Raw genomic sequence first — 23,898 nt, 5'->3', positions numbered from 1 at the left:
TTCGTCGACGCCTTTCCTTGCTTTCTCCTACGCCACTCCATCCCTTTCCTCTCACCACCACCTTCTCCTTTTTCTTCACGCTTCGTCTTTGTCCTGCATCCTTCCCGCTTGCTTCGACTCTTGGTGCGTCGCCTTCCAAGTCGTTCTGGTCGTCGTCACCGATCTTCGCTTACCACTCTCCAGGAAAAAAACAAGCAACACCGCTAGAAAGCGACACCTGCCTGGTCTGCTCTAGCTCCAAGCTCCATTCGCCAACATGCTGCGAAGCATCACTTCGCCATCCTTGCCTCGTGCCGCGTGGAGGGCTTCCACCCTTGCTTCCGCCGCCTCGGCTCGTATTGCAAAACCTGCCGCTCTCAACGTTGCCTCGCTTCGATACTACCAGTCCTCTACCCAAAAGCATCAGGCTAGTCCTGCCCCTGCCCAGCCCAACGCTCCCTCTGGCAGCGACACCTTCATCAACACCACCAATGCCTACTATGCCGAGGAGATGCACAAGCGATGGAAGCAGGACCCCTCTTCCGTTCACGCTTCTTGGCATGTCTACTTTACCGGTCTCGCAAACGGTCTTCCCAGCGAGCAAGCTTTCCGTGCTCCACCAACCTTGATGCCTCTTCCCATGGAGGCTCCTCCTGTTGATGTCTCTGGCTTCAGCGGCTCCACTCAGGCCGTCGATGACCACCTCAAGCTTCAGCTCCTTGTCCGAGCTTACCAGGTCCGTGGTCACCGCATTGCCCGCCTCGACCCGCTTGGCATCTTGGACCCCGATCTTGACCCCAACGTCCCCGAGGAGCTCAAGATTGAGCACTACGGTTGGTCCGAGAGCGACCTTGACCGCAAGATGCGTCTTGGTCCCGGTCTCCTCCCCAACTTTGTCAACCAAGGCATTCAGGAACTCACCATTCGCGAGATCATCGATGCCTGCAAGCGCATGTACTGTGGCCCCATCGGCGTTCAGTACGTTCACATCCCTGATCGCGAAAAGTGCGACTGGCTCCGTGAGCGCATCGAGACCCCCGAGCCTTTCAAGTACTCTGTCGAGGAGAAGCGCACTATCCTCGATCGTTTGATTTGGTCCGACTCGTTTGAGCGTTTCATTGCCTCCAAGTACCCTAACGAGAAGCGTTTCGGTCTCGAGGGTGGTGAGTCGCTCATCCCCGGTGTCAAGACTTTGATCGACCGATCTGTCGAGCACGGTGTCGAGAGCGTCACCATCGGTATGCCCCATCGTGGTCGTCTCAACGTGCTTGCCAACGTCATTCGCAGACCCATCGAGGCTATCTTGCACCAGTTTGCCGGCAAGCAGGACGACGGAGAGGGTGGAGGAGATGTCAAGTACCATCTCGGTGCCAACTACGTTCGACCTACTCCTTCGGGCAAGAAGGTGGCTCTTTCCCTCGTTGCCAACCCTTCGCATCTCGAAGCTGAGGACCCTGTCGTTCTCGGTAAAACTCGTGCTTTGCAAGACTTTGCTAAGGACAGCCAGCACACGTCGTCCATGGCTCTCTTGATGCACGGTGATGCTGCTTTCGCCGGACAGGGTGTCGTTTACGAGACCATGGGTATGTACAACTTGCCCAACTACGCCACCGGTGGTACGATTCACATTGTCGTCAACAACCAGATCGGTTTCACCACCGACCCTCGATTCGCTCGATCCACTCCTTACCCTTCGGACATTGCCAAGTCGATCGATGCTCCCATCTTCCACGTCAACGGTGACGACGTCGAGGCTGTCACATTTGTTTCCCAGCTTGCAGCTGACTGGCGTGCCACTTTCAAGAAGGATGTCGTCATCGACCTTGTCTGCTACCGACGTCACGGACATAACGAGACCGACCAGCCTTCGTTCACTCAGCCCCGAATGTACGCCGCCATCGCCAAACAGGACCCTACCTTGACCAAGTACGCCGCTCGTCTTGTCGAGGAAGGCAGCTTCACCAAGTCCGACATCGAAGAGCACCAGAAGTGGGTGTGGAGCATGCTCGAAGAAGCTTTCGACAAGAGCAAGAGCTACAAGCCCGAGGAGCGCGAATGGCTCTCGAGTGCCTGGGAAGGTTTCCCTTCTCCAAAGGAGCTTCGTGAGCAGATCCTCGATCACAAGGATACCGGTGTTAAAGAGGAGACTCTCAAGCACATTGGCAAGACCGTTTCGTCTTACCCTCAGGATTTCACCGTTCACCGCAACTTGGGCCGTATCTTGAAGACGCGATTCAAGACGGTCGAGGAGGGTAAGAACATCGATATGAGCACGGGTGAAGCTCTTGCTTTCGGTTCGCTTGCTCTTGAGGGCAACTACGTTCGTCTTTCGGGACAGGATGTGGAACGAGGTACTTTCTCTCAGCGTCATGCCGTTTTGCACGACCAGGAGAACGAGGGCACCTACACTCCTCTTCAGCATGTTGGCGAGGGTCAGGCACCTTTTGTTGTTTGCAACTCTTCTCTTTCCGAGTTCGGATGCATGGGTTTCGAATTGGGTTTCTCCCTGGTTTCACCTCAGAACTTGACCATCTGGGAAGCTCAGTTTGGTGACTTTGCCAACAACGCCCAGTGCATCATTGATCAGTTTATTGCCTCGGGGGAGAGGAAATGGTTGCAGAGGACTGGATTGGTGTTGAACTTGCCTCATGGATATGATGGACAGGGACCCGAACATTCGAGCGCTCGTATTGAAAGGTTCTTGCAGCTTTGTGATGATCATCCTTTCAAATTCCCTACTCCGGAGAAGAGCAATAGGCAGCACCAAGACTCGAACATGGCGGTAGTGTACTGCACTACCCCGGCTAACTACTTCCATGTTCTTCGTCGTCAGGTTCACAGAGACTTCCGTAAACCTTTGGTCAACTTCTTTTCCAAATCTCTTTTGCGTCATCCCGAGGCTCGATCCAATCTTGAAGACTTGCTCCCTGGAACTGGTTTCCAGAGGTTCATCCCCGACCCTCACGCCACGGATGGTAAGGACCAACTGGTGCCTGCTGACCAGATCAAACGTCATATCCTTACTTTCGGCCAAACCTACTTCGAACTCCTCAAGCACAGAAGGGAGAACAACATCAAAGATGTCGCTATCTCGAGGATCGAGCAGTTGTCACCATTGCACTACGAAGCAGTAGTCCAAGCACTTGACAAGTACCCTAACGCCGACTTGGTCTTCTGTCAGGAAGAACCGTTGAACAATGGTGCTTGGAGTTATTTGCAGCCCAGGTTGAGGACCGCTTGTAGACACACGCAACATCATAAGAATGATATTGTGATTCTTGCAAGTAGGCCTCCTAGCAGTTCGGTGGCAACGGGTAGCAAGGTCGCTCATAAGGCCGAGGTTGAGGCGTACTTGAGCGATGCGTTCGACTTGGAGAGGAAGGCTTCTGATGAGCATCTCTAATCTGCGTGGTGGAGGTGCTGTAGGCTCTTTCTATACTTCTATAGCATTCCTTTGTCTCGTTTGAATTCTAGTTTCTTATCATCTCTCGACGTTTGAGCGTGCAGATGGCGATCGGGTCTGTGCTTGCGGTCAGGATAGAATGGAACGAGCACGATATGCTTGAGTTCGCTGTCACTCTAGTTGTTCAACACATGGCTCTCTCGTACAACACGCACCTACTTGGATCGGATAAGACAATTGCGATTGCAACCAAGATGCATAAACGATTACTATCCTGTAAAAGGTAGAGTTAGCGAGCAATAGCCTTCAACTTACTGCCCAGCAGAATGAAACTTTCATAACTAGTTTCTGTGCCCGTATAGTTGACACTGTACCTCTGTACGCCCGCATAAGCTTTGATCGCTTTTCTCCAGTAGCAAGCTGCACTAGCTGGACTAACATACCTCTCCCGGAAGAAACGCCATTGGTTGTCTGCTATTCTTTTCGCCTTGTCGTCGTCGCGTAGCAATTCTTGCATTACTTCGGGTAGGCGCATCCACGTTGTATCGCGAAATACCTGGCCTCTGTCGTCTTCGACCTCGGTCCCTGGTTGATCACCTTTGTACTCTGGGACAAAAACTATGTTCTGGTCCGGAGAAGTGGGGTCGGGATTGTAAAGATGTGTCCAATGTTGGATCCACCTGGGTTCATGAGTTACGATGACCGAACGACAGTTTTGGAGATAGCGCAAACGGCCTGAATAGGTCATACCTTCGGGAAAGGCATGGAATTTCCATTTGCAATGGTCTTCCATTGTCACGAATCCGTCGCGATTACCCCAGTCTAAAGGTTTTACGTCGTTCCAAGGATGATCGGATGCAGCAGCGAGGAGAGCTTTTCGGTCGGCGGTACCAACACCCATTGCTCCACGCCAGAATAGTTTGGAAATCTTGTTCTCCCATGGTGTGGCTTTTTCAACTTCCAACGTCTTCTCCCTATGTTCGGTGTAGCTGCCGATCCCAGGTTCAGGCCAAGAATAAAAGCCGTAATCAGGCATCAACCATAAATCCTCCAGATACGGCGCTCTGTCAAGCGAAAACTTGCCCATCGAACCCCAATCATTGGCGGATAAACAAAACTCTGCATCAGGCAACTTCTCCTTACTCGCCACCACGCTCTGAAACAAAAGTGCCAAGGCCGAGTTAACGCGGGTGAATGCTGATTGCTGGAAATACTTGAGATAGACGCGATTGTTATGGATTAAAACTCGAGCATGGGACCAAATCCCATCGTCGCAGACCTTGTCGAGATATTCAGCGGTGAGGGGATGTTCGGTGTAATAGTCTACACTTCGATCGATTTCTTTCCATAGCCCAGGGAAGAATGCATCGCATTCGTCTTCTGTTAGGGTCAAATCTTCGGGGTTGAAGGGAGAGTCATATCTGAGGTCGGGTCGACCTGAACCGTTGAGCCACCGGTTGAACTCCTTTCCGTCCACATTGAGCACAGAGGAAGAGCTGGTGGAAGTGGGTGAGGAGGGTCGAGGAGACCAAGGAAGACGATGTGCGTATTCTCCAGCCTTGGCTTTTATAGATGCAGATGTCTCAGAGTTGGATGATGCGAAAGCGAAGAATAGCAACAAGGTGACGAGGGCGGTTGCGATTAGTGCCCATCTTGTGCGGGCGCGGCCGAAGCCTGTTGTGGGAGAAGAGCGAGTATCGGCGGAGCTGACGGGTAGAGGAGCAGAGGAGGAAGTGGGTACACGGACGTATTTATTGAATAGGTTTGACATCTTGACTGAAGGGGTATGCTGCGAGCGGGGTTGGGGTGAGGCAAGAACGCATGCCTGCCTCTTTGAGAGGTTTGTGACGGCGATTGCTTGCGATGCGGTGCGGTGCGGTGCGGTTCGGTTCGGTTCGGTTCGGTTCGGTTGTTTTAGTCGATGTCGATGTCCAGAAGCGGCTCGGAGTAGCAATGCTAGCAGAGAAGCGTGCGGAAAACAAGGTGGTTGACCGTACCAAGGAGGAGGAGGAGGAGAAGGAGAAGGAGGAGGAGAAGGCAGTGTTGGTGAGTTGGATGAAAGCGGAAAATGGAAATCGCCTACTCCAACTGCAACTTAACACCTATGCACCAATTTGCACTTTTTGGTGGCGAGCTTTAAAATTGCAAAGAAACTTCAAGACCTCGGCCAAGCTTGTAAGTTTTCGTCGGTCTAACATTACTCGCCTTGCGCAATTCGGATGGCTCTTGGATGAGTCGAAGCCAAGTCAGACCTCCAGTTGAAGATTACAGGTAAAACGCGACTGTTTAGGAGCTACTAGCAAGCTCAACCTTTCAGGTGTATAATGGTTGTTGTGTTTTAATTGATAGGTGCTACAATGTGAACATATATATACTTGACTGCTATCTTCAGCCCATACTAGATCATAATGAACTATTCTTCATATCACCCCTGTGTTGTCACCTCCTGAGCATTGCCATCTCCTGAGTGTTATTGTTGAAGTACTTATATATCCCACATGCATATCAATGCATGTTGACATGCAGCTCTGACTCACCAGTGTCTTGCTTGTGCTCTGCGAACCATGTGATTCAGTTTAGGATGCTGACACATCTTCAACTCCCCCCCTTGATGGCATCATCAATCCTATTAGGCATGCAATCTGAGATGTGGCCAAGCCCTTTAACAGCTTTGTGAGGATGTCCGCAATGTTGTCTGTTGTCCCGATGAAATCAATTTTGACTTCTCCTTCCTGAACATGGTCTCTGACAAAGTGGTACCTTGTGTTGATGTGCTTCAACTTCCAGTGCTTGGTGGGGTCTTTGCTTACCTGGATACATCCTTGACTGTCTGTCTGCAATGTCAGTGGATGGGCCTCAACTCCCAGGTCCCTGAGAAGGTATGAGAAGAAAAGAGCCTCTCTCATTGCCTCTGAAGCAGCTACAAATTCAGCCTTGACTGCTGACAATGCCATGCACTTTTGAACATGTGATCTCCAGCTAACCAGGCACCCATACATGTATGTTATTCCCCCTGATGTGCTTCTTCATCCATTCGTTGGGTCCGATGCCCAATTTGCATCAGTATACATAACAATTTGCTGTCCCAAGTGTTTGTTTGCTTCATCTCCGAAGAGTAACTTATATTCACTGGTTTGATTGAGGTACTTCACTAAATGTAATGCTGCCTTCCATGCATTGCTTGTTGGGCTCGACATGTATCTTGCTAGTGTTCCTATGGTGAATGATATGTTGGGCCATGCTGTGTTAGATACCCATAAAAGCTGTCCAACTAATTCTTGGTACTGTTTTGCTGCCAATGAGTCACACTTGTCACCACCTGTAACACCCATCAGGCTCTGCATTGGTACCCATGACTTCAGATCAGTTGTTTGTAGCCACTTTCTCACCATAGCCTTAATGTAAGCCATTAGATCGAGTGTCATCCTTCTCCATATTCTGTCTCAATCTATCCTTATGCCTAAGAACTTCTTCACAGGTCCTTTATCTTCTGTTCCCCATTTTGCCATTATCTCATCCTTAGTGCAGCTTACCTCTGTATGACTGGGTGATGTTATAAGCATGTCATCTACTTAGGCTGTGATGATTGTCATGCTATCACCTGTTCCTCTTGAGTATAGGCATGGAGCGCTCGGCATGCAATAGAAACCTATCTTTCATAGGTGTGAGTCTAGCTCCATATTCCATTCTCTACCCAATTGCTTTAATCCATATAGGCCTTTCATTAGCTTCAGGGCCTTTCCAGGGGGTACCTTCATTCCAAGCAGTGGCTTTAAGAAGATACTATGATGTAATGTCGAGTTCAGGTATGCCTGTTTAACATCGACACAATCTACTTCCCAGTCTCATACAGTTGCCATGGCTAGAACTCCTCGAATTGACTGGATAGGTGCTACAGGGGCAAAAACTTCTGTGTAATCAATACCCTCTCTTTGAGTGAAGCCCCATGCCACTAACCTTGCTTTGAACTTGGTCGGGATTAGGTTGGCATCTGTCTTTATCTTTAGTACCCAATGCATGTCGATGGTGTTCATACCCTTCGGGAGATCGGCAACTTCCCACATGCCCATGGCCTTAAGCCCATCCAGCTCCTTACACATTGCTTCTTCCCAATGTTTCTTATCTTCTCTGGATAGCACCTCGCTAACAGTTGGGTCCAGGTTCTTTCTTTCATTGTCATTGGTTGCCATAAATCCATAAAGTTTATTATCATTCCATCTATCGGCAATGGTATTGTGTTCGATCACTTCCTTGGCAACTTCATCTGAGGTCCATCCTCCATCTGTTTCATTGACATTATCCATGTCCATGTATTCCTGCAATGCTTCCTCTTCCCTCTTGTCAAAAGGTTCTCATCTGTGTACCTCAGATCGCCAAAGTCTTCCTTGTTTGTTAACACTGGTGGTGGCTGTGTAGTCACTGGTTGCCACTCCATCCTATCAGACCAGCATTTGGTCTCCATGAACTTTGCCAAATTGCTCCAGAATATATTTGATCTATAATCTGGGCTGTAGAAGAGCCAGCCTCTTCTCTCCAAACTATATCCTAGGAATATGGATGCTATGGCCCATTGGTCAAGCTTCTTATTGTCTCTTTTAGCTTTAGGAATATTTACCCATGATAAACATCCAAACACATGTAGAAGCTTCATAAGCTGTTCTGGCGATCTCCCAAACATAGCCTGATACAGGACCTCACCATCTATACTTGGGGTGAGATTCATCTTGAACACTGCAGCCCATATTGCATACAGCCAGAACCTCTTCAGCAATTGTCTCTGCATAAGTAGGGCCCACATCTTCTCACTTATGCTCCTGTTCATCCTTTCTACATGTCCATTCTGTCTGCTATCATATCCTACTGTCATTTGCCACTCTATGCCTTTATCATGTGCCCATTCATGGGCATCATTGCTCCTCCATTCAGTACCTTGATCAGACCATATTGCTTTTAAACTCTTTCCTGCCTGTGTTTCTAGGTATGCAATTATTGATTTTAGCTCCTTAAAAGCGTGGCTCTTTCATAATAGAGGTCATACATACATGTACTTGCTGTGGTCATCAATCAAGACCAAAGTGCATGTGTACTCTGTCGCATGCGATGAATCGACTATCAAGTCAATATGAATGAGGTCAAGCAGAGAGATGGACCTTTCTCTGCCACCCTGACCCATTCGAGCTGCCATGCTTTTAGCTCGGATGCAATGCTCACATGTCAAAGCGGCATTTGGATTTAGGTTTGCTGGGTGGTCACCTTTTAGATGGTTGATGATGGCTCTCGTTTTGTCTTGGCCCGGATGGCCTAGATGCTCATGCCATAATTGTTGTTCAGATATCTTGACTTTGTTCTCAATACACTTGAAATCTTCATCAACACCTTCAAATAATGATGCTGATGTGATCATTGCGTTTTCCTGCCATGTGTCACCTTGGAACTCCAAAAGTCCTCACTCGCAATTCTTGGTCATCTTGAGTAACATGCCATTTGCTAGGTATATTTGCCCTCTGGTTGAATCTAGTATCACTTGTGCTCCTTCATCTGTCAGAGAATTTGTTGACAATAGGTTAACATTGAGATGCTGAACATACAATACATTTTGGAGAAGAACATCTCCAGTGTTTGTTGATATGCTAGCATCTCCTATAGCAGTTGCTTCCAGAACCTCGCTTCCAGCAGTGAGTATGCGCTTTCGGCAGGTCCTCGGACCAATGAGCATGCTATAGTCATTTACCATGTGATAGCTGGCACCTGAGTCTAAGATCCAATGAGAAGTCTCTTTTGAATCTAAAGTGCTTGGCCAACTATGTGTGAGGGAGCACCAGATCTCCTATTTGAGCCTGGCAAGGGGAGAATTTTCTGGTATAGTCACTGATGCATCGCATTGACTGATCCCATGTCCAGGTCTTTTGCAGACCCAACATTGAAGCCTTTGGGGTCTGGCGGCAACCTTGGCACTGGTGCTGTCAGCATCCTTTTCATCCTTCTCATCATCTCCAGGTGTCTCATTCTGGTCATCGCTGCTGGCAACTCTGGCACTAGCTTGGTGGGGATCAACCCTCAAAGCAGGGTTGTTCTCAATCACCGATTGCCAGATGGATAGGGCAGTGGTGAGGGCACTGAAACTAAGCTGGCTTATGGTAGCAACAGTTTCTTTGTACATTGGGTGTCGGATGGTGCACTTTTGTAGATTTGAAAACAGGGTGTCATCAGCGAATGGCTTTCCCAGTAAGCTGCTCTCCATTTGGATGGTTCTTATTTTTTGGATGAGCTTTCATACATCTGAGTTGTACATCCTGAGTTCTCCTAGCTGAGCAATCAATGCAATACGACAAGATATGGTGGTGGCATCATTGGTGAGTCCATTTTCAATCTTCTTCCATACATTATTGAATGTATGATGTTCCCTGATGATGTCAAGAATCAAGTAATTTATGTTAAACTCTCCAGTGGTATCGATGGTACTGTGTAGTGCATTCGTTAAGGCATCATTGAACATGCAGTTCCACTTGGGATGTTTCTTGTCATATGCTCCATCGAGATGCTTCATAGCATGGGGGACACATCATAGGAAAGACTTGATATGGGCGCTCCAACTATAGTAGTTGTGTGATGTGAGTTTTGGAACTGGCTCAAGTAGCTTTGCTAGGGTATGAAAGTTGTATTGCTTGCCATCATTGTCATGGTCTGAGTCAGAGTCAGTTTCTTCATCGGCGTTGTCGTTGATCACCTCGGTGTCTGACTCATTGGTGGCCTCATTATCAGTGACATGCAGTTGTGTTGCCTTGCCCTTTCTTCCTCCTTTGACCTTGCTTGCTATGGCTTGAGCTTCGGTTTCTTGTACCATGTTATTGATGGTCCTGGCTAGCTCAGTTGGTAGAGCTTCGGTTTCTTGTACCATGTTATTGATGGTCCTGGCTAGCTCAGTTGGTAGAGCTTCAGACTCTTAATCAGTTGAAGATTACAGGTAAAATGTGACTGTTTAGGAGCTACTAGCAAGCTCAACCTTTGAGGTGTATAACGGTTGTTGTGTTTTAATTGATAGGTGCTACAATGTGAACATATATATACTTGACTGCTATCTTCAGCCCATACTAGATCATAATGAACTATTCTTCATATCACCCCTGTGTTGTCACCTCCTGAGTGTTGCCATCTCCTGAGTGTTATTGTTGAAGTACTTATATATCCCACATGCATATCAATGCATGTTGACATGCAGCTCTGACTCACCGGTGTCTTGCTTGTGCTCCACGAACCACGTGATTCGGTTTAGGATGCCGACGCATCTTCAACTCCTCCACTTGCTCCACCACCTTGCTCCACCACCTTGCTCCACCACCTTGCCTTGCCACACACCATTGCCTCTTCCGTCCTTCCTCCACCGACCTGGAAGAGCACATCGCGCAACGATGTCGTCTCCAACCAAAGATGGCCCGGAAACCGCACCAATCCGCTCCATGCTCGACACGGACCTCTACAAGCTCACTATGCAACAAGCCGTTCTCCAACACTACCCCTCCACCCGTGTAGCATACAAATTCACCAATCGATCCGCCTCCACGATGAAGTTCACCCGCGCTTCCATCCAACTTGTCCGTACCCATATCTCCAACCTTTCCTCGCTTGCACTCACCCCTGCCGAGCGGAAATGGCTCGAAGAAACCTGCCCATATCTTCGTCCCGAGTATTTGGACTACCTTGAAAAGTATCGTTTTCAACCCGAAACTCAGGTCAAGCTTGATTTTATCCCGAGTACTACCGATGCTGAGGGGACAGAGTGGGGAGACTTGGCCATTAGAGTGCAAGGGAATTGGGCACAAGTTATTTTCTACGAAGTTCCACTCATGGCCATTGTTTCTCAAGTGTATTTCTCCACTGTGGACACCTGGTGGACGCTAGAAGGGCAGTATGAGAAGGCGAGGCGCAAAGCGCAGAGGCTCAAGGCGAATGGGATCAGGTATTCAGAGTTTGGCACTAGGAGGAGAAGATCCTACCAGACGCACAAAAGCGTGCTTGAGGCACTTATCGCTGGAGACGCCTCCTCTTCCGCCACCCCCAACCCCAACGATGGAAAGCTACTCGGCACCAGTAATGTCCATTTCGCACACCTCTTCTCCCTAGTGCCCATCGGAACGGTCGCTCATGAATGGACAATGGCAATCGCCGCCCTCACTGGTTATAGCCAGGTAAACCTCCACGCTCTTCAACTCTGGGACGCTGTCTACTCTCCTCCCGATTTCATCCCCAACAGCCCCAGCCACGACCTAACGATCGCCCTAACGGACACCTTCAGCACCGCCGTATTCTGGTCTGACCTCCTCACCCATCCTGCCGGGATCGAAATTGCGAAACGTTGGCGCGGACTCCGACAAGATTCGGGAGATAGCAAAGCTTTCGCTCAAAAAGCCCTCACCGCGTATAAATCGATCGGCGTGGATCCCAAGACAAAGGTGGTAATCTACAGTGATGGGCTAGACGTGGATAGATGTATAGAATTGGCCGAGTATAGTAAAGAGATTGGAATCGGGGCTGGCTTTGGTGTCGGTACGAGCTTCACAAATGATTTTGAAACCGAGGCCGGAAATGGCGAGAAGAGTAAACCACTGAATATAGTTATCAAGCTGGATTCAGTCGAGGATAGAGCAGTGGTGAAGATCAGCGATGATTTGACAAAGAATACCGGTGATCCGACTGAAGTTGCTGCTGTGAAAAGGAGGTTCGGTATTCCAACGGGCAAGAATGTTGCGAGTGGGGAGGTGATTAAAAATATCGCCCTTGCAGAAGCGAGTGAGATAGAGGTCGAGGATGCCTAACCCTCCCTTTTACCACACAAGTAGATTCCACTTCGCAACAGATAGATGTGGGAATGCAAATGTATGATTGTGCAACGTGCGTCATCTATCTGAATCAAGGCGCAGGAGTGCTTGAAACACCTCCAAACGAAGTACGCAGAGAACGAAGTGCACGATCAACTTGGAAACTTTCATCTCCCAAAAACCCTCGTTCCTCGGCATCCGCGTCCCCTGCATCCGCTTCAAAGCTCAGATCGACGTTGCTCACGGATGGAGTAATCGACCTTGCTCTCAAGCTTGAGGGTGACGGTGAACCACCCTTGCTGTGATGTCTCGCTCTGAACGCTGCTAAAGGCGATGATTGTGGTCCAACCATGCCTACGCCTCCTACTGCACTGCTGGTACTGCCACTCCCACTACCAAAACCAGTACTCGTAGGGGAAGAGGTAGTGATAGGACCAGACGCACGCCTGAGTGAGGGTGAGAATTGCGAATAGTCCACCACCGGCGACTCCCCCGCTGGAGCACTTGGCGAACCTCGAGCCGGAGAGGAAGTATGGGCGATAGGAGATCCAGCACCAAGATTCGAAATCCTAGTCTTGGGCGATCCCTTCATTCTGGATGCAGCGACAAAGTTGATGCTTTTAGCTACTTGTGGCGAGTGGATTCCCAACACTGCCCCTTTACCTTGTTGCGTTTGCGGAGCAGCCGGAGCTAGCGCGGCAGAAGAGGGGGCCTTAGATCGCTGAACAAGCACTGAAGCTTCAACAGCGTTGAACAGTAACACAACGCTAAGCGCCCAAAGCACCCAGCCTACTACTCGATCGACAATCTCGTCTGTCTCGCCGCCGGCCCAGATGTATATTTGGTCGAGAAGGGCCCAATACATGTCGCGAGGACGGGTTGTTAGTGCAGGAAGGATCCAGAGTAGTGCGAGAGCGGAAAGGTTCCATTTCAGTCGGCGGGTGAGGACGATGCTCGATGAGGAGGAGACCTCTGGGGATGATGCTGAAGGGGGAAGAGCGGGGCGGGTGCTGGTCATGCTGTTTGGCGTTGCAGAGGCGGTGTGTTGCAGTGATGGAGACTGCATTTGCGATGCGGAAGAGGCGTTCTGGTATGGTGAGCGATTAGGTGTGAGTGCTGTGGAGGTGGAGGAAGAGGGTTGTTGTGCTACTTGTTGTAGTTGTTGCATTTGCGGGGGAAGAGGTTGACTTTGAAACCGGACAGCCTTGGCGGATGCATCTGCCGGTGTCAATGCTTGCGAGTAGGAAGAAGGGTTGTGGTAGGAGGTGGAAGGAGTTCGTACTGGTGTAGCGAAGCCGTAAGCTGCATCACCGCTGCGGTTGCGAGATTGAGCGGAAGCGTACATTGTCATCCGTTTCCTTGCCCTGTGCTGAGTCTAGATTTGGGCTTTGCGAGATGAACAAGCTATGAGCCCGGGTGGGAGTTGAACGCGACGTTGCGGGGTCCGGTGTGAGCTTCGGTGTTCTTCGAGCCTGGTGCGATCCTCCTCGTGCTATCCTTGCTGTGAGACTCTTGGCCGAGAGTAATGTTCTTGCAGAGGTGCTGGTCTGTTGAGGCCAGATGATGATGGAGGCAAGTGTTGATGGAGGCAAGTGTTGAGCGTCGCCAAGGATGGATGAATGATGATCGCTTGGACCAAGAAAAATTTCAGAGTGGCACGTGCATTTTCTCATAATTGTGAGATCGCTTGTTGTTTACACATTTCGGGAAGAGAAAAAAAAGGAAGCGGTGTTGTCTGTTGGCAGCGCACGTGAGCAAAGCGCCGCTCGCTTTAGGAGAGCCCCTGAGCGTTACACCAACACTTTACCCTTTCTCCCAGCAGCTCTCTCTCTCTCAACCCGACCATCAAGAATCCTACCTTGGGCCCGCCGACCTTTCACCAGGATCACCGCCACAGTTCCGCTCGAACAGCAAAATGTCATCTCAAGGCAGCACAACTTCCTCAGCAGCCGCCTTCCTCAATGGTGGCTCCTCCTCCACCAACTTCCACCCTACTGGTCGTAAAGTCGGCAACCATCCCCGCCAATCCTCATCCGCCCTATACACCGCCTTCTCCCCAAAGCAAATCCAAGGCTTCCAAGAAGCATTCAACATGATCGACACCGACTCCGACGGTCTCATCACTCGATCCGATATCTCTACAATGCTTCAAAACCTCGCACTCCCCTCCGACCCCGCCACACTTGAATCTTATTTCAAACACTCCTCCCCCAACAACGGTGTCAATTTCACCCAGTTTCTAACAATGTTCGGAGAACATCTGGCAGAGTTGGACGATCAAACGGTACTAATGGAAGCATTCGAATGTTTTGACGAGAAGGACGTGGGCAAGATCGATGCTCAGGAGTTGAGGTTCTGGTTGAGTCAAGTAGGTGATAAAATGACGGAGCGGGAGATCGATAGATTGTTGGCTGGACCCTTTATGGATAAGAGTGGCAAGACGTTTGATTACAAGGCTTTCGTAGAGGCTGTCAAGATGTCGGAGCCTGCTGAAGTTGAGTAGGCTTACACATACGAGACATGGTCAAGATCTTTTGATACTAAGATATTATCATGGCTTCATTCAAGTACGACTTAGGTCTATACTTGACCACTCCTCTCCGTCTTTCCATGGCGCACACGACTACTACTTCTCCCGGCACCCCAATATCGAGTTTCAGTTTGACTCCTGCCGCTTCTGCATGTATTCTACTTCCCTTCTGTCTCGTTTCAGTCACGTGTAGATCCCTTTCCTCGCTACCAACTACCGCCGCTCTTTCTCTTCTCGCCGCGCTTGCAATGCACACCTTCTCCCACCGCCCATACGCCTGCTTGCTTCCGTATGTCTAACCCTGCCTTCACAGCTCCCTCGTCCGTCCCTGCCGCCTCGCTCTCACCTCAGGAAGCTCAGTCAGTGGCACCTCGCCTCTCCCCTCCTTGATTGCATTCTGAATCCCCAGTGCATTCACGTTCGCCCACCTCGCCATCTGAGCCAACCACCTTGCATAGTCGTTAACCCTCGCACCCACACTAGAAAACCGCATCTTGAGCCAGGCTAAATCGTGAGAAACCAGATCGTAGGCTTGTAGACCGCGAACGAAGGCTGAGTTGGATTCCGAGACTGCTTGGCTGAGAGCTTGCAGGTTGTGTGTGATGCGTTGTTGGGGCGTAAGGTCGGCACTGATGCAGGGTTGGGTCGCTGGTGGGGGGTATTGGGGAGGGTATTGGGGAGGGGAAGGAGTGCGCGGGGGGTAGGGTTGGCAGGAGGGTGGCAGGAGCTGTGAAGGCAGTGTGGGGGTGGAGGGAGAAGAGTCGATAGAGAAAATGTTCCGAACGATCCGAGGGGTGTTTGTGGGCAGGGATTGTGTACGGGCGGAAGTGGAAAGACGGCCACCTCGCCCTCCTCGCCCTCCTTGCCCTCCTTGCCCTCCTCGCCCTTCTTGCTCTCCTCGCCCTCCTCGACCTCCTGTACTGCGCTTCGAGGGAGATCCTCTCGCCGATTCGAGCTGTCTATTACGCTGCCGCACCTCAACATAGTTGGGTTCGCCCGTCCGTCTCCTGCTTCGACGCAATTCGGCGGTAGGGTTGCTCGCAGCTCGCTTCTTCCGTCTGTCAGGACCCTTCTTACTCGGCTCGTCGTCGGTATCGCTTATCTCTATCACTTCCCTTTCTTCGGTTTGAGGCTGTGTGGTGGGCATAATAAGACGGGTTGGAAGGAAGAGATATCCAGAGCCTTGTTCGGGAGTGAGTGAGGGGACTGCGTTTGCGTCGTCACGGGTCGCTAATGTTGGACACGTCTGCATGGTTTGGATAGGTGTAGGCTCTTGTTCGTTAGATGCACTTGTATCAGAAGTTGATGTGATGGCCGTCGTGACAGCCGGATCGGCAAAGGCAGTCGCTGCAGCAATCTCTTGGCCGTCCATTGTTTCAGGCTTCGTTCCCACCATTCTTTCATATGCTGCCGCACCTGTCGCGTCGAGTCTTTTTGTCGGTCAGAATGGTAAGAGAAAAGAAGGTGGGTGGCTGAAGCAAGTCAAAAGACAATGATCTCGCCCCCCAACACCCCCTTCGTCCTATATATGTCTTGGTGAGACACAAGTCAGAGCTGTTTCTCTTTTCCGCACAAAAGCAGAAGAAGTGGTTCCTACGTCAGATTTGAGGTACCAGAGCAGCCGTGCCTGTTCGTCGAAGCTTGAGCCTGGGCTTATTCCGGCAACTTGTGCGGGAGTTGATCTTGTCCACTCATCGCTACCTGACTCTTGCCGATCGGGATTGGCTCGGTGCAGTGCAAAGGATCAAGGTTTGCGGTGGCGATGTTATGGGCTTCGGGTTGGAATCAGCGCGATTGCGCCGAAAGATGGTTGTGAAGGATTGATGCGCAGCAGGACTGATCGACGCTGCGCAACTGATTTGGTTGATACAGAGCGGTAGCGAAGGAGTTGACTGCTTGGTATATTGAAAGCTGCTGCCCTTATCGATCTTCCCCTTTCTACCATCCACACGATCATAGCCTCTCTCTAATCAGCTTGTTGGGGCCTTCTTCTGCGCTTGCTTGGTTTGTGTTATAAATGTTTGGTTTTGCGATCCTCTTTGCTACCTCCCATTCAGACTCTTCACCGATCTTGCCATGGGTCTTCGCTTCGACTTTGCTTCCTAGCCTTCCAGCACCGGCTATTGCTACCACCTAACACGAGCATCTCCTCTTTATCAAGCTCCCTCCCAGCACCATTTCTCTCACCATTCTCGCCTTCCTCAGCGCATCTTGGTAAAAGGAGCAGATGTCATCTCTATTCCCCCTGCCTTCTTTCGGCTTCCCCCCCGGCCCCTCGCCAGCAGCACAAAGAGTATTGATCTTCGACCTATCCCCTCAACACTTAACACATTCTGCCTTTGATTCATGGTTCTCTTCTTTCATCCGGCGTTCAAAAGCACTTTATTGCCATACCCTTTCCGTTTCCCCCTCTCTGCTGCATATCGAGTTCGAAACGATCCTGGCACCTTCTCCCTCAACCACCATTGACGACCTAGTCTCATACTCTCGCTTTCTTTCTTCTCAAGATCGAGAACAGCAGTCGACACAAACCATGTCACTTGCCCGTCTGAACGAGGCGCAGGAGAAGGTGATATTCGCAATAGTACACGAAAGAAGTGCATTTGTAGATGCAATACAGGTAGTGGTTGCAGGGCAAGTAAAGTCCGTGTTCAGCAAGCAAGATTGGTGTGGTGCGAGGTTTTTTCTGCAGTGGATGTTGCGAACTGCTCCTCTGCGAAAGCAGAAGAGAGCGGTGAAGGAAGGGGAGGTGGAGGGGAGATTGGATACTACAACGAAAAACAAGCTTGATACTGATGTCCAAGATGAACGCGAGTTCAATGTAGGCTTAGGTCAAGAGGATGTTGTCGTTAGAGACGAGTACGGAATCGCAAGAAGAAAAGTAGGTGAGGATGAAGCTAGAGTGCACTTCCGCTCAGATTGGGAGAAGGGTAGGGGAACAGAGATGGTGGAGCAATGTTCATGTACAATGCACAATCTATTGTCATTCGATGGAAGAATGGGGGAAGCTAGTCATGGTTGGATGATTGGCGACTAAACCCTCCTCTACCACACACTATCAGCACACAAAACAGGGGACTGGCGATGTATCTAACAACCACAACAGCCACACATGCTGGACTTTGTACGTATAAATACACTCATGGCTAGAATACAACAAACAAATCAAGCTTCCACTCCAGGCCAAGTGCTAGCGACTGTAGATGACGCAGCTGTTCCTTCCCTCTGCTGACTTGCACCAGCGCCAGGGATGATCACTTCCATCTCCTCAACCTCCCCCGCGAAAGCTTGTAGCCTATTGCTCGTCCCCCCATGCTGCTGTGCATCAGCAGCTCTCTGACCTGGTGGATGAGCGTAATAACATTCCTTCCTCGTACAGCCTAAGCCGAATCTACACTGCACTGCCCCACTTCCACCATTGCTTCGACCAGGAGGATGAGAAAAGAAGCAATCAGCTCGAGTGCAGGCTATGCCGAATTTACACGGTCTGGATCCAGCCCCATTCGGTAGAGCTGTGTCCATTGATAACACTCCCGCTGTAGATGTTGCTGTTGCTGATGGTGCAGTCGGTGGAGGGTTGTGAGCAGAAATCTTAGCTACGGCGGGGGAAACGTGGCTCCGAGTACAATCTTTATTCGTGCATCCTGCGCCATATCGACAGTTTTGCTGGCTGAGGACGAGTGCGTTTGGATCTCCACCCGGACTAGCGTTGGCGGGAGAGGCGTGAGAATAGGGACACATAGGGTTTGTGCAGCCTACGTTCCAACGACAGGTTGAGGTTTCGGTTGGGGCAGCTGGGAAGTCTGATGAATGCTGCGAGGTGGTGATTGTGGTGGTGGGAAGTGGGATTGGTTCGTTGTTCGGTAGCATTGGGTCTATCCTAGCCAGAATTGATGTGCCATTCCATGCCGAAGAAGGGGCTAGGGAGACGTTGGGAACGAAGGCAGGCGCACGAGGATCAGGGATGCCTGCTCTGCCAAAGATGCTGACTCCCCCCGCCGCCGATGCTGGAGCTGATTCGTATGCTGGCAGACGCTGTGACGAGTCAGGGAAGAGTTGCCGTTCGCCATTCCCATTCCCATTTGCATTTGCATTTGCATTTGCATTTGCATTTGCATTGGTGCTATTGCGTAAAGCTCGACCATACGCAGCTTGAAAAATTTGTTGTGGACCATGCCTCAGCACGGGTGGTGGTGGGTTTCTCCTCTTCTCCTGCGCCTTTTGTCTCCAGAATGCTGCTCCATCAAAGTCTTTATCGTCATCTCGGCGTAGTGAAGTTGACTTTCGGAACGAATCCAAATCGGTATAATCTCGAGGTCTGGGTGCTCCTCTACCCCATGGTAAGGAAGCCGGTGATCGACTTCGACTCCGCCTTCCTGCACCCTCCCGCTTTGAGCTCGTAGCAGTTGGTGACCTGCTTGTCCTCTCCTCCTCTCTACCACCTCGCCCGGCTGCTCTAGTCGATGGTGGAGACCTACTCCTCCTCTGCCTTGTACTCCTTGCGCCTCGTACCACTGGTGTAGCAGCAGCAGGAGCAGCACTACCACTCGCCTCACCTTCCTGCTGCACCTGCGCTGCATCACTATTATCCAAACACTGCTGCGTAGCATCCCAAACCCAGCCGGTAAAGCTCGCATCATATTCCCCGCCTACCAGATCCTGCAACTCTGCCGTAATCTGATCTGCTGTCTTTTGATTCGCTAGCATCACCACGATGTATTCTGCCATGACCGGGTCATCTTCGGAAGAGTACCCGCGATTTGCGAGCTCGACTTGGATGGTTTGTTGAAGTTCTTGTATGTGTGGTGATTTTACGTCTATGTTACGAAATGCCGACATCGTGGCGAGCTAGGTGGAAGGAATGAAAGGGTGAACGATGGCAGTGGATGTGTGGAAGGAGAAGACAAAGTGTGGTTATGGAAGAAGTAAGGAAACCTGTCATGCGACTCAGCTCTTTTGAAAAATTCATCGGGATCTAGAGAATGAAATCGGGATCGGAATCGGGATCGGAATCGGGAAGATGAAGCTCGGGAGGAGGGAGATCGGGAAGTTGGGCTGAGAAGGTGGAGTTGGTTGCGAAAGCACAAACCACTATCCACATCGCGCTTTCGTTCATTCGTGACCTTGTTCTCATCCTTCTTCGACAAGCAGCAACAGCAACGACTTCGGAGGACCAACATCACAGCAGCACAAACTGCGCTCCAGGCTTTGTACGCAGCACGCAACAGCGCATTCTCGCACCGTCCACTGGATTCCTGTCAATCCGCAATTGACTGAGCCCGGTATACTCGTCAACCTCCAATCCACGCAGAACACATACCGATCACAGCACCAGAACCAGCTATAGACTTAAACAATGGTAAGCGCGCTATCCAAAGCGTCAACTCGAAATGCCAAGCCCATGTGTTGTATCTGACCCTTGACTTTGCTTTTCGCTCTGCCTCACCTTCTTCGCTGAACAGTTGCCTCTATCGCTGCTAAACGCAGCACAGAACAAGCCCATGGTACGCCCCTCTTGACTTCGGTACTCTACTCTCAATCCATCGATGCAGCCTTACTGACTACGTCTCTCGACTCGTGGCGATCGCTTCAATGCACCACACATGCACACCTTCCTCCTCGCACACCTCGATATTGAAGCTTGTCGAACTCAAAAATGGATCAACATTCAACGGACATCTCGTAGCATGCGACAACTTTATGAACCTCACCCTCAGAGAGGTGTATGAAACTAGTGCTGTACGTCTCATTCCCCTCGCCACCCTCCCCTCCACTTCCCCCTCGAGCTTTCTTACACTAACATCATATTCTTCTTTCTGTGGGTGTGGATTTGCAGAGCGGCGAACAGTTCTGGAAGCAAAAAGAATGTTATATTCGAGGAAGCACCGTAGGTATCCCCTCCACCCTCTCTTTCTCCTTTCTATCCACTCGACTAACTTCTCTCATTTCCAATGTTGTGATGTGTTGGGTGTACAGATCAAATACTGTCGGGTAGCAGACTCAGTCATTGACCAGGTAAAAGAGCAAGAAGAAGTAGCCAGGAAGCAGAGACAAGGTGGTGGTGGATTGAGCGGGGGTGTTTCGTTGGGTAGCAACAGGGGCGGAGGTGGTGGTGGGCAAGGTAGGGGAGGGTATGGTAGAGGTGGGCATGGTGGTGGTGGACGAGGTGGGCATGGTGGTGAGAGGGGAGGGAGAGGTGGTGGACGAGGAGGGCGTGGCCGCGGGCAGTAGAGCAAAGCTTGAGGACGCAATTGAAGACGAACTTGTATCAGTATCAACACATCAACCGCTCCACTCACACTCGAGAAGGTCGAATGAATCATTGAAAAGCCCATCATGCTCATGTTTCATGAATCTTCGCACTGGTCGATGAAAGTGAAGATCGTCTCGTCGCAGAAAACCCCCAGCACACACCCAGCACACACCGACGTCGCCATGTTGCAAAGATTCCGATTGACTACGATGTGAAGACAAGACAAGTGTGTTCGAACAGAATTAGACACTCTGACATCGAAGTTGGTTCAAGGTTTGCTAAATCGGGCAGGGTCTTACTCAGTCTTACCACTATCTCTAATCGCACTAGCACCAACATCTCTCTCTGTACTCCAAAATGCTTCCTCTTCTCCCTGCGCCACGCTCAACTGCTCCCTAACCTTCTCCTCCACCCCTTCGGCGTCAGCATGACTCTTCAACGTCTCAACCCTCAAGACCCACTCTCTCCTCCTCACCAACATTTCCTCGTTACTTCCCCTCCATACCAACCTTTCCAAAATATGTCGAACCAATGTCCTAACCAATCCATAAACATGCTCGGCCAACAAGGCCACCAACACAGCTGCAACAATCGCCCCCGCCGGACCGGAAGTTGGAATATTCCTTGGCAACAACCTCGAAAAGCTGAACATCGATTGAGATCCCGCTGCCGGCGGTGCCACAGTGAGGTTTGTGGGATGAAGATGAGTTCGCATGGAAGTTTCGTATTTGGAATGACCGTCCAAATGCGCATGTTCGCTTTGCTGGAAGAGGTAGACGAGTGCTGCGTTGTTGAGGGCGCTAAGCCAAGCAATGAAGCCCAACGTTTCGAGCCAGGGTCCGATGGTTTCCGCTCGTACAGGGACAGGGCGGCGGGTGTTGAGGGAGATCTTGGCGGCGTCGGAACGAAGTTCGAAGAAGTTGTTCACGAAACCCATGACGGGGGAAAGAGGCCATACGGTGGACCAGAGAGTGATGTAGCCGAATTGTGTTGCCATCTCTGCGTAGTCCCCGAAGAGGTCGTAGGGTGGTAATGCGAGTTCCTTCCTAACGCGGGAGAGGAATTGCTTCTCTGATTCTTCTACCCCTTCCACTGGTGTAGCACTTCCGGAAGAAGACGCTGAGTCTTGTCGTTGAGGAATCGAAGGCCCACTCTCGTTCTTTGCAGCTCGTTCCTCTCTCCATTCGGCAACCTTGCGCATGAGCATTGGGAGAGCAAGTTCAGTAAAGGCGTTGAGGAACTGACTGGTAACACTAACCGCAAATAATTGCGTGTGCATACGGTTGGGGTTGATGTGGAAATCGATACCTTTGTCGGCCATCTTACCCTGCCTGATCGCTTCTTGGATGGAATGTTTGAAAAAGCCGCGTTGGACCATAGTCTGCATGATGGCCTCTCCAAAGGGAATGTATACGTATGCTGAAAGGGTTAAGGCACCGTAAGCGGTAATGGCCTGCATAGCAAAGCGTTTGAGAGTAAGAGAGTAGTCGTAGGATTTGGCGCTGTAGTGGTTCTCCCATTTGGTAATCGCCACCGCCGTTGCTTGCCAAGCGGCCATAATCTGCGGTACCGCCACCACCAACAAGGCTGTTGGAATAAAAGGAACAGCGAACTTAAGCGATCCGTGGTAGAGCTGTGTCACAAAGATCTCGACTACAAACATCAAAGTCATTGTCGCGGCGAGAAGAGAGGCGAAGAGTGCAACTACGGGAAGGGAGAGGATGACCCGGAGTTCGCGTCTCCACCATTCAAAGACTTCCTCGGGCTCCTCGGTGGCGGGGTCTGTGCGGGTGATGCGAGGGACAAAGTCATGTCGACGACGATCAACGGTGTTGACGCCGAGGGTTCCCCATCTGACGGCAAGTTTACGCTCCTTCATCCTCCATAGTTCGACAAAAAGACAACTCCAAATGACCAAGCCAAAGCTGTAGACGGGGGAGAAGTTTCGTCCGAGCAACCAGAAGGAGGCAGCCAACAAGGAAGCGGGGGCTAGAGCTTGGAAGTAAGAGTTGAGGAATGCAAAATATAGAGCTACGTCTTCGCCAAAGTGTTCTCGGATCGAGTCTAGGTCTTCCAGTCCAACACCGGTTAGAATCTTTGCAGGTGAAATATGAGCCCATCTTTGCATCCATGCAGAGTTGTAAGCCGGATCGTGAATAGCAGACATATCCAGCAGATGAGGGAATTCAGAACTGCCCAAGCGCAAGCCTGCACCCGATGGGACTTGTGCTTTACCAGACGCACTCTGCACCGCATGAGAAGCAATGCTAGGCAGAGTCAACAAAGAGTCGACCAACCTCAACCTTGACGCTGGAGTCAAATGCAAACCGGAAACATCCTTCTTGTGGCCTGGATCGAGACTAGAAGAACGAGGAGGAGGAGGTTGAACGGAGAGCACGCCATGCAAGTAATCCGACAATGCCTCCTGCCTTGCCAGCCTATGCAAGAGCTGGAGGTCTGCTTTGACAAAGATCAAGATCTGACCTGAACCTTTTGCTCCTTCTCGACTGGTCACTCGGAGACCGGTGGATCGGATACGGGAGACGAGTTGGTCGTATTCGGTTCCGATTCGGGTCCGTTCGGAGGCGGCAACCTTGGTGGAGGAGCGGAGATGTTTGCGAGAAATGTGCTGGAATACGAGCACGTAGTCTGCGATTTGCGTGTCTGGCTGAGATTGAGGGATGGGATATCCGGTTTGACCCGATCCTGTGGCCTGACGAGCCAAAGTGGCGAGTTCTTGAGCGCCTTGAATCGGAGCACGTGCTTTTTCAGCGGCTGCTCCGACTGTGCCAGTTGCTCCAGAAGATGGCTTAGGCAGTATATTCGGCCCACCCGACCACGAGGTGGAAGCGGGTCTGTCTTTCTTGATGCCGTTCATCTTGCCTTTCCTTTGGCCAAGAGAGGGAGGAGAGCGAGA

General features: G+C 50.7%; 9 protein-coding genes across 9 annotated transcripts; 4 read left to right on the top strand and 5 right to left on the bottom strand.

The window, feature by feature from the left end:
* Positions 1-256: 256 nt before the first annotated feature.
* On the top strand, positions 257-3,382 carry UHO2_04568 (putative KGD1 - alpha-ketoglutarate dehydrogenase; the record flags this gene model as incomplete). The annotated part of the gene is made up of 1 exon (XM_041558560.1): positions 257-3,382. One exon carries the CDS (start codon positions 257-259, stop codon positions 3,380-3,382), a length of 3,126 nt encoding a protein of 1,041 aa, XP_041414494.1.
* A 289-nt stretch (positions 3,383-3,671) lies between these two features.
* Positions 3,672-5,153, bottom strand: UHO2_04567 (uncharacterized protein; the record flags this gene model as incomplete). Its single annotated transcript, XM_041558559.1, has 1 exon — positions 3,672-5,153. One exon carries the CDS (start codon positions 5,151-5,153, stop codon positions 3,672-3,674), a length of 1,482 nt encoding a protein of 493 aa, XP_041414493.1.
* A 5,638-nt stretch (positions 5,154-10,791) lies between these two features.
* Positions 10,792-12,195, top strand: UHO2_04566 (related to polyketide synthase required for biosynthesis of fumonisin mycotoxins; the record flags this gene model as incomplete). The annotated part of the gene is made up of 1 exon (XM_041558558.1): positions 10,792-12,195. The coding sequence occupies one exon, from the start codon at positions 10,792-10,794 to the stop codon at positions 12,193-12,195; it is 1,404 nt and encodes a 467-aa protein (XP_041414492.1).
* A 94-nt stretch (positions 12,196-12,289) lies between these two features.
* Positions 12,290-13,543, bottom strand: UHO2_04565 (uncharacterized protein; the record flags this gene model as incomplete). Its single annotated transcript, XM_041558557.1, has 1 exon — positions 12,290-13,543. The coding sequence occupies one exon, from the start codon at positions 13,541-13,543 to the stop codon at positions 12,290-12,292; it is 1,254 nt and encodes a 417-aa protein (XP_041414491.1).
* Positions 13,544-14,113: 570 nt separating this feature from the next.
* Positions 14,114-14,701, top strand: UHO2_04564 (uncharacterized protein; the record flags this gene model as incomplete). The annotated part of the gene is made up of 1 exon (XM_041558556.1): positions 14,114-14,701. The coding sequence occupies one exon, from the start codon at positions 14,114-14,116 to the stop codon at positions 14,699-14,701; it is 588 nt and encodes a 195-aa protein (XP_041414490.1).
* A 334-nt stretch (positions 14,702-15,035) lies between these two features.
* UHO2_04563 (uncharacterized protein) lies at positions 15,036-16,100 on the bottom strand (the record flags this gene model as incomplete). The annotated part of the gene is made up of 1 exon (XM_041558555.1): positions 15,036-16,100. One exon carries the CDS (start codon positions 16,098-16,100, stop codon positions 15,036-15,038), a length of 1,065 nt encoding a protein of 354 aa, XP_041414489.1.
* Positions 16,101-16,955: 855 nt separating this feature from the next.
* Positions 16,956-17,765, top strand: UHO2_04562 (uncharacterized protein; the record flags this gene model as incomplete). Its single annotated transcript, XM_041558554.1, has 1 exon — positions 16,956-17,765. One exon carries the CDS (start codon positions 16,956-16,958, stop codon positions 17,763-17,765), a length of 810 nt encoding a protein of 269 aa, XP_041414488.1.
* Positions 17,766-17,893: 128 nt separating this feature from the next.
* UHO2_04561 (uncharacterized protein) lies at positions 17,894-19,567 on the bottom strand (the record flags this gene model as incomplete). The annotated part of the gene is made up of 1 exon (XM_041558553.1): positions 17,894-19,567. One exon carries the CDS (start codon positions 19,565-19,567, stop codon positions 17,894-17,896), a length of 1,674 nt encoding a protein of 557 aa, XP_041414487.1.
* Positions 19,568-21,276: 1,709 nt separating this feature from the next.
* On the bottom strand, positions 21,277-23,859 carry UHO2_04560 (uncharacterized protein; the record flags this gene model as incomplete). The annotated part of the gene is made up of 1 exon (XM_041558552.1): positions 21,277-23,859. One exon carries the CDS (start codon positions 23,857-23,859, stop codon positions 21,277-21,279), a length of 2,583 nt encoding a protein of 860 aa, XP_041414486.1.
* Positions 23,860-23,898: the final 39 nt, after the last annotated feature.

Source organism: Ustilago hordei (assembly GCF_900519145.1).
Source record: "Ustilago hordei strain Uho2 genome assembly, contig: UHO2_contig_09, whole genome shotgun sequence".
Classification (NCBI taxonomy): Eukaryota; Fungi; Basidiomycota; class Ustilaginomycetes; order Ustilaginales; family Ustilaginaceae; genus Ustilago; species Ustilago hordei.
The sequence above is the reverse complement of the archived record's forward strand: the minus strand, read 5'-3'. Positions and strand labels throughout refer to the sequence as shown.